This window comes from Pterocles gutturalis, unplaced genomic scaffold (genome assembly GCF_000699245.1).
Source record: "Pterocles gutturalis isolate BGI_N339 unplaced genomic scaffold, ASM69924v1 scaffold46817, whole genome shotgun sequence".
Lineage (NCBI taxonomy): Eukaryota > Metazoa > Chordata > Aves > Pterocliformes > Pteroclidae > Pterocles > Pterocles gutturalis.
In genome coordinates, this window is record NW_010117206.1 from 1 (window position 1) to 8,855 (window position 8,855).

The 8,855-nt window shown below is 43.5% G+C and overlaps 1 protein-coding gene across 1 annotated transcript; it reads left to right on the forward strand.

Annotated features, from left to right (window-relative positions):
- Nucleotides 1–193: 193 nt before the first annotated feature.
- Nucleotides 194–8,855, forward strand: NUP88 (nucleoporin 88kDa). The gene is made up of 16 exons (XM_010075714.1): nucleotides 194–354; nucleotides 813–938; nucleotides 1,148–1,234; nucleotides 1,849–2,025; nucleotides 2,371–2,554; nucleotides 2,962–3,112; nucleotides 3,737–3,835; nucleotides 3,985–4,075; nucleotides 4,988–5,089; nucleotides 5,778–5,936; nucleotides 6,378–6,503; nucleotides 7,044–7,109; nucleotides 7,347–7,427; nucleotides 7,781–7,907; nucleotides 8,297–8,415; nucleotides 8,792–8,855. The coding sequence occupies exons 1-16, from the start codon at nucleotides 281–283 to the stop codon at nucleotides 8,853–8,855; spliced, it is 1,833 nt and encodes a 610-aa protein (XP_010074016.1). The 5' UTR covers nucleotides 194–280.

Below are 8,855 nucleotides of genomic sequence, written 5' to 3' on the forward strand. Positions count from 1 at the left end.
CACGGACCCTCCAGCCCACTGTCAGTGGGTTTTTCCTCAGTGAAACCCGTTGGCTTTATGCCCGTTCTCGAGTTTTGCCTCGTTCTGCACCTTGTAGCTGGTGTATAAATCAGAGTGGAGACGCGCCTTACTTCCGTGAGTGTTTCTGATGGCTTGTGCTGAACTGTAATATTTGTGTTTTCAGACCCTTCTCTGCATCAACCCACCCCTTTTTGAGGTGTATCAGACACTGCTGAGCCCCACGCAGCACCATGTGGCACTCATCGGTACCAAGGGGCTCATGGTGCTGGAGCTGCCCAAGCGCTGGGGGAAGAATTCCGAGTTTGAAGGTGGGAAATCCACGGTGAACTGCAGGTGGGTGAGACCTCAGGCAGTTCGCGATGTCCTTGTCCTGCCGTCCTTCCTCAACAGCCTCTCCTCTCTCAGGGACATGCAGATATGGAAGACATGGGTTGTATCGGGGTTGTAGGGACAATCACGAATCTGTTTTCAGGGACTTGCTGATTGTCAAGTGACCCGAATGAATGCCCTTCTAAACTTGTTGCAAATGCTGAGGAGCAAGGTGCCCCTCTGCAGCGTTCTCTAGCCTTTCTGGGGTCTTCTAGCTTTGGTAGCTAAAAGCATATGTCTAGATAGAAATAACAAAGGGCTTAAAGTTAAAGCTGTTCCTCCCACTTTAAGAATAGTACAGCCAATGGCTTTAAAAGCTAAAAACCTTTTAATTTAGTTTCTAGCTCCTTTTGCCCCCACTTCCCTTTAGAATTAACTTCTGTGTTTCTTGTAACAGTGCATATTTCTGCTCTGTGTTTCAGCACTATTCCTATTGCAGAAAGGTTCTTCACAAGCGCAATATCTCTGACGTTAAAGCATGCTGCCTGGTATCCCTGCAACACATCAGAGCCCCATATTGTGCTCTTGACTTCAGATAACACCATAAGGTAAAACCTGTTTGTAGTTGATTATCAAAGTATTTTTTTGTCGTAGCCAGTCTGATTTTTCACTAGATACAAGTCCTGCCATTCTTACCAGGATTACCAATAAAAAATAGGAGAAAGTTTTGACTGATACCATTTGATGTTCCTGCATCAGCAAGGACATACGCAACACTGCCAGGTGAATGAACACTGCTGCTGTTTCTTTCCTCTAGGATTTACAGTCTGAAGGTGCCTCAGACACCCATCAAAGTGATTGTACTTTCAGACACCGATGAGGAGACTCTTACAATCAAAAAAGGGTTTGTGTGACTTCATGTATTTTGAAATGCTTTTGGCAGAGTAAGTTTCTCAGTTGTGTTTTTAATGAATAAGTGTTAAACCTACTTGAAAATCTGATGGGGTTTTTCTTTATGGACTTCTTCAGTGCTAGGACTTCTTAGCACAGTAACTGCACTTTTTTCTTTTCCTTTATCCCATCCTTCTAAAAGAAAGTGGTAAGAAACTGTACAGTCAAGTGTTTGTCAGCCTAGTCATACACATTGTCTTTAAGATGCGGTTAAGAAGGGCTTTTTGGGTGGGGAATGCAGAAAATAGATGGTATTTTTATTTCCTTCTTGGCATAGCTGGAAAGGAAAAACTTGAGGGTCTCTACTAGTCAAGTTACAGACTGATGTACTACACAAGAAATACCAGTACACCCTCCTCTTTTATCCTGTGAAACTGGGCTGTCTGGTGGGTGTATTGCAGAAATGAGGTACCATAAGAAGGATGTTGCATGCTGAAAATAGCACATGTCAAAGGGCTGATGGACAGGTCTTTAGCAGCAATTTGTCAGCACGTACCGATGGACCCAGTTAAACACATGTTCTCACAGTCACTGCTGACTTCAGGTCTTGTTCTGACTGGTCCCTAGGAGAGCCTATACAGCATCGCTGGGAGAGACTGCAGTGGCATTTGACTTCGGCCCGCTAGTGCCAGTCCCAAAGAACATTCTTGGACAGCGAGGGAGTGACGAAGTGTTGGCTTACCCGCTTTACATTTTATATGAAAATGGAGAGACATTCCTTACATATATCAGCCTGCTGCAGAGGTAGGATCGCATTCATCCTCAGGTTTCACGGGGCGCTTGCATGTTTGTACAATAATAGGGTTGGAGAGCCATCTCAGTTTGGCTGGGACTCTGTCATGGAGCCTGGGCTGAGTTTGGTTGTATTGCAGCCTGTTTGAGCAACCTGGGCTAGTGGAGGGTGTCCCTGCACATGGCAGGGGGGTTGGAACTTGGTGATCTTTAAGGTCTTTTCCAACCCAAACCATTCTATGGTTTTGTAGTTGTTGTTCAATTGTCCATTGTAGTTATTGTCCAGCAAACTCCTGCAGGCAGCCAAGGGGAACTCTCCTTCCACACCCTGTATTTTGAACACCTTCTCTTTTCCAGCGCTGCAAACCTCGGCAAGCTGCTTGGCCCTCTGCCCATGCACCCTGCTGCAGAAGATAACTATGGCTACGATGCCTGTGCTGTCCTTTGCCTGCCTTGTGTTCCAAACATCCTGGTGATTGCCACTGAGTCAGGAATGCTTTATCACTGCGTGGTACTGGATGGAGAAGAGGATGATGAGCAGGTACCTTGTCTTGGTTTTTTCTATATGTATTTTTGTGTCTTTAGTCAAAGTCCCTGTCCGCAAGATGGCAGGATGCCTGGAAGCGAATACCAAGTGCCAAAGCTGCATTCTTCTGTAATGAGGTAGTGAGTCTTCCTCCTATGCAAGCCAGTCTCTGTGATTCTCTGGTGATTTTAGTTTACATGTCAGTTCTGTGTATCCTGAAGGTATATTTTAAAGAGGATCTTCTAAGAAGAAACCTTGTTTCTGAGAGAAACTTATTTTTAAGTAAAAAAAATAAAGACTTGAACTACTTTCCCTAACAATTAATACTCTGGCCTGTATTATATAACTCTTTGTTGATTACCTTTGTGTTGGCAGTTTTGTTTAAATTACATCTGACAGAAGAACTCAATTCTCTTTTACAGTCAGAAAAGTCATGGGACCCAAGATCTGATCTTATTCCTTCCCTGTACGTGTTTGAATGTGTTGAGCTGGAACTCGCACTGAAACTGGCATCAGGAGACGAAGAAGAGCCTTTGGAGTCTGATTTCTCTTGCCCAATCAAACTGCACCGAGGTAGGGCTGTCATTCAGGTTGTTGGCTTTTACTTGCTTTATTTTATGAATTTAGGATTGAGCTATTTACAATTTGCCTGATGTCTTCAATAAAGCTGTGGAAAGAAGCAGCCTGGGAGGTGCTCAAGGGCAGGTTACATATGGGTGTGTAATACTAAATTCTTTCAGCTGTGGATTGTAGAGTAGAAGTCGTTGCATCTGTGGTGGACCAACATACATAAGCAAGTGCTGTGGGGATGGTCACCCTGAAGGAAGAATCAGCATCTGCTTATTAAGACTCTCTGATGTCTGTGTCTTTCTCAGCAAGAAGCGTGTCAAAATGCTGGCCTGCTGGCTTCAACTGATCTCCCCTTTAAAATCTAGTGGATTGATACAGATGTGGTGTGATAGGAATGGTTCAAAACAATTCATCAGGTACTTCAAGCGTTATTTAATTTTACGCTGAATTCTAATAATGTGGCTAACACACCTATCTCAGTTTTTGGATAGGGACGCGTTAGTACTTGCAACAAGACATGAATGCTGGCTGGACAGTAAGTTGATACACATGTTCAACAGTGCAGGTTTGAAGGATGAGTTTTTGTCAGTTCAGCGCCTTCTCCTACATTTGCTGTTTAAATTTCAGATCCAAAATGTCCCTCTCGGTACCACTGCACACACGAAGCTGGTGTCCATAGCGTGGGGTTGACCTGGATCAATAAACTGCAGAAATTCCTTGGTTCAGGTGAGTGGTGAGACTATGGCATGTAGAGGGAAGAGATCACTCTCTGAACACCCACATTTTGCTAGTAACAAGCTGGTGGATGTAGGCAATACCGAGAATCCCTTACTCTGCAATGTGGATCTCATGCACTGTGACAAATCTCTTTGTAGATGAAGAAGACAAAGACAGTTTACAAGAGCTGGGAGCAGAACAGAAATGCTTTGTTGAACATATTCTTTGTACAAAGCCATTGCCATGCAGGTAAAATCCAAACCCTTTCTATTGCTTCTGAATCAGTGAGTTGCTATGGAAGATATTTATGATTTGCCCTCTTCTGCTGCATTCTTGTCATGAAAAATAATGAAGTCAGCTCAAAAATTCAAATAATGCAAATAAGCAAAGTTGAGCATCAGGATTCTTCATGCACAGAAAGCTGAATTCCTGCATTTTCCTTCCTGAAAATCATCTAGAAAACCAGTAGCAATTTTCACTTTTGTTTACCTCACCCAGGACAGCTCTGAGGCTTGATTTGGCTAAGAGGCTTGAAAGCTGACATGTTCCTCGTATTGTTTGATCTTTAACAAGTGTATGTCTTGAAAGAACATCTGATTTATTTGGGCTCCTGAGGTACACTAGTCAGGCTTAAGAGGCGTCATTTTCTAGGCTACGTAATATCTGTCTGCTTTATTTTCTCACTTTTGTAAGGCTTAATAATTTCTATAGAATGCTGTTAAACATAATCAAAATTAAAAAAAAGTTTAGTAATAGGTGTTAGTCATCTAAGCTAGCAGAGATGGTGACTCCAGTGGTGTTAGTACGCAGAGCACCTGTGTTCTCCCCTGAGGAAGTCTGTGCCTTACGCTAGAAGTGGGCAATATTTCCGGGGTCACAGCAGGCTTTTGCTTGTGTTTCACAGTGAAGTGATACAAGTGCTCCCTCTCCCAGGCTGGACGAGTTTGTCCTGGTACATCTGCCTGCCAGTCAGAGTGTGTGTGGTATTAAAATAATTCGTTTGCAGACCTCATTGCAGGAGTGGTTCTTAGCCTAGTGAAAGGTGTCTGGCTTAGGCTAATTGCTATAGGGAGAACTTTTCCAAAAGAGTGAACTTGCAGAACAACTTCAGGAACAAAGAACTTTTTTGACCAGGTAATTATTGTGTTTTCTTCCCTTCAGGCAACCTGCTCCGATCAGAGGATTTTGGATTGTTGCCGACATCCTGGGGCCCACAATGATCTGCATCACAAACACCTATGAGTGTATTACAAGGCCTCTCTTGTACGTGGCTCTTACTTGGTCTGAAATCTGTGACTGTTGCATGAAAAGGTTCTCAGGATATTTTCTTGTTATTCTTTTGATCCTTTCAGCCCAGCCTTCTGCATTCTGGCTGAGCCCTTCAGCGTTATAGTGGCTATTTACTACTGCTAAGGTGGTTGTAGGGGATATAATTAATTATGTCACTTTTAATGAGTATTAGGACAAGAGCTGCATGAAAAGGTTCTTGACATTACTGTTGGGTTTTTTCTTCATTTTTGTAATGGGGGAATCTGCAATTCAGGAGTTTGTTTACAGGCTGTATTATAGTGATTCTGAATGGGCACCAAGGTTATGTTTGCTTGAAAGGGGGAAAAAAAAATATGGCTGCTTAAAATGCTGTGGGCTGTTTTGAAAGGTAGGTCATTCTGCCATTTGAGTGCTTGCTTGCCTTGTTACGGAACCTCCTTCTCTGTAAGTAAAAAGATATTTATGATTCTTGCTAGTTTAAGCTGTGGCCAAAGATGTGGAGATGTGAGCTCAACCAACCTTGTCTAGAGCTGGCTTTACCACATAATTGACATATTTTCTTTTGGAACACTTCTGACTTACTGCTGTAATACATTAATTCCACACTTCACCATTTAAACTCTGATGTAGTTTAAATTTTTCTAGTTTAACCTGTGTTCTCCAATTTGGTGTTCTTGTGTAGAAGTACAGTCCATCCTGCATCCCCTCCCCTGCTGTGCACCAGAGAAGACAAAGATGTTGCTGTTTCCCCTCTCCGGATCCTGGCGGAGTCACAGCATTCATTTGAGAAGCATATCCAAAGCATCCTGCAGCGCAGTTCTGCCAACCCCTTGCTTCTGAAGTAAGTAAATATGTTTTTGCAGGGGGCCTGAGGCGGGAAGACTCTCAGGAATACTGCGTGTTCGTCAGCTCCTGACGGAACTGTACATTAGCCTGGACAGAGCAATAACGGGGCGCAGCTCCTGCAGCCCCTTGTGCCTCTGTCCATGCAGGGATGGCACCAAATCAAGTAACAGCGTAGGTTGGGAGGGGGATAATCTTGCTCTGGTCCCCTGCTCCAAGCAGGGCTGACCTCAACTGGTTGCTCAGTGCTTGTCCCATCAGATTTTCAGTATCTATCGATTTCCTCATATGATAAAGAATAATTTATAGCAAAGGGGTTTAAGTCCCTCACTTTGATAAGTTAGCCGCTCAGAGCCCCTGCCATAAATACTGCAAGTGCTTTAGCTTTCAAAGGAACATGTTAGAGGAAGATTGCAAAAACCTGTCTCGTATTCTGAAGGTCTGCTGATGAAGATGCTGCTCCTCCCCCTGAAGAATGCCTTCAGCTCCTCAGCAGAGCTACACAAGTGTTCAGAGAGGAATATATACTGAAACAGGATCTGGCAAAAGAGGAGATTCAGCAAAGGTAAGGAAGAAACCACCTCATAAATAACTGAACAATGTCTCTGTGAAACAGCATCACTAAGTACCGAGCGCTTCTCTGCTGGACTAACCCTTGTAAATGGGTAGAACGTACTCATGTAAGGCTCATGGAGTACCAGAACTGAAAATTGAGTTACCAGGGAAATATGTGATCGCTGTAGTGGCTCACAGGGGAAAGAAAAAAAAAGTAAACGTACACACATAGAATACTTCTCTTTAGCTGTTGTCAGTGTGCCTGTGGATGGCAGGAAATCCTGTGACCTCTGCACTAATCCTGACAAAGCAGCTAAAAGGACAATTGCATTAAATAAGTCTCTACTTCAAATTATAGTTATTTATATTATAAAGTTAGGACGAAGTGGAAGAGTTTGTTCTCACCATTGCCCATTTTTCAGTGTCTTTAGTTCTTCATACTCCCAGGAGTGTTAAATCAATTCTGTCATATTTTCTGTGTGGCCTAAATCCTGACTGAACGGGGTTGCTGTTGTGGATGGTTTGATTTTATGTATGTATTTATTTTAAGAGTGAAGCTGCTGTGGGGACAGAAGAAGAAACAACTGGAAGATCTTAATTACTGTCGAGAGGAAAGGTGAGGGTAAACTACTGCTTTTATCAAGTCACACCTCAGGAACGACAGACCTTTGTACAAAAAGTACTTTGTACAGGGTCCTGTGTGAAACAAGTGAGGAGGGAATGCATTTCCAGTTACAATTAAGCACATAGGTTCCCTCTCTGGTCCAGCTTGCTTTTTCCTTGTCCTCTTTTCGCATACAGACTGCCTTGCAAATATATATAAAGTAATTAAACATTTCTCACTTGCATAAAGGAAAAGTTTGCGGGAAATGGCTGAGCGCTTGGCTGACAAGTATGAGGAAGCCAAAGAGAAGCAAGAAGATATTATGAACAGGTGAGTGCAAACTACACTGTTTCATCACAGATAACTCGCTGTTGTGTAGAAGTCTCCAAATGCAGTAGAACAGAGGGGGCAGGAAGTGCCACCACGCTGGTTTCTTAGAAGAGCGGGCTTCTGAAATTCTCTTTGTTGGGGCTCAGGGGTGATTTTTCAGTACTACTTCAGGTCCAGGCTGAGTCAGCTTGCCATTCAGAAATACTGTGTGAAACCAGGGGAAAGAGGAAAGTCAAGTCTAGAGCCCCTAAGATTTGGAAGAGTGACAGACGTGCAAGACTGTTGGTGTCTTAGCACATAACTGGTCTAGCAGATGAGTTAATTCAGCAACATTTCTTGCTTTCTATGTGAAGAATGAAGAAAGTACTCCGGAGTTTCCACTCTCAGCTTCCTGTTCTATCAGACAGTGAAAAGGACATGAAGAAAGAACTGCAGACCATACATGACCAGCTGCAGCACTTGAGCAATGCTATCAGACAGGTGAGATAACGAAGCTGGTAGGTTTTTGACACCACCTCACTTGCACGTAATGCTAGTGCTGCTAAAATACTGTCCTTCCAAGAGAGCAACTTTGTACTTCTGTTAAATTAGCAACAATATACAAAATTTAACTTCTGATCCTTGTTAGCAATATAGACAGAACCTCTGCAACCCCATATAAACCCTAAGAAAGTTTATACACCCCTCTCAGTCTTGGCACTAGCTTTCTCTTCTCTGGGGGAGGAAGTGTGCAAAAGCAAGCAGATGTTATCCTGGAAAGAATCAGAATATATTGCGGTATGACACAGCAGTCTGTAACTGTAACAAGCTTTCACTTTGGCAGGCAGCGCCCACACTGATGGGGTCTGCTTTTGGTACGTGACTTGTAGGTTAAAATGAAAAAGGAATACCAGCAGAAGAAGATGGAGAAGGGTACCAGCCCCCGAAAGCCCAGCATCACCCTCAGTGCCTACCAGAGCAAGTGCATCCAAACCGTCCTGAAGGAAGAGTAAGTGAAAGCTTGGATCCTGTAGCATTCGAGCCCTGGCACTTACAGAAGCAATTCTGTTCCAGGGTCTGTGGTATAACTTAACCTCTGTGCTGCATGAGGGGCTGGCTGATGCTCCAGCTGGGTCTGGAGCATAAAGTGTGCCAGCTTGTGACAGCAGCACTGGCCATCTTTATGCTGCTATTAAAGCAGATTTAGTTGGAGTCTCTGTTTGCCCAGGGATCTTTTGGCAGTCTGTATCCAGCCTGTACTTAACAAAATGCCTTGCAGCAGTGCTCCCATTCTCTGCTGCTACCCTGTGAAGTATTTTCCTTCCTGATCAGTTTGGAGCAAAAATGACCTGCAGCCTTTTGACTTGAATTTCTTTTTCTTGAAGGGGAGAACACATAAGGGAAATGGTAAAACAGATCAATGACATCAGAAGCCATGTGAACTTCTAA

Excerpts from the sequence above, each read along its gene's own strand:
- NUP88 (XM_010075714.1), top strand. The coding sequence starts at position 281 with ATGGTGCTGGAGCTGCCCAAGCGCTGGGGGAAGAATTCCGAGTTTGAA. Across the intron at positions 3,836-3,984 it reads GCAGAAATTCCTTGGTTCAG|ATGAAGAAGACAAAGACAGT; the intron begins GTGAGTGGTGAG and ends ATCTCTTTGTAG. Across the intron at positions 4,076-4,987 it reads ACAAAGCCATTGCCATGCAG|GCAACCTGCTCCGATCAGAG; the intron begins GTAAAATCCAAA and ends TCTTCCCTTCAG.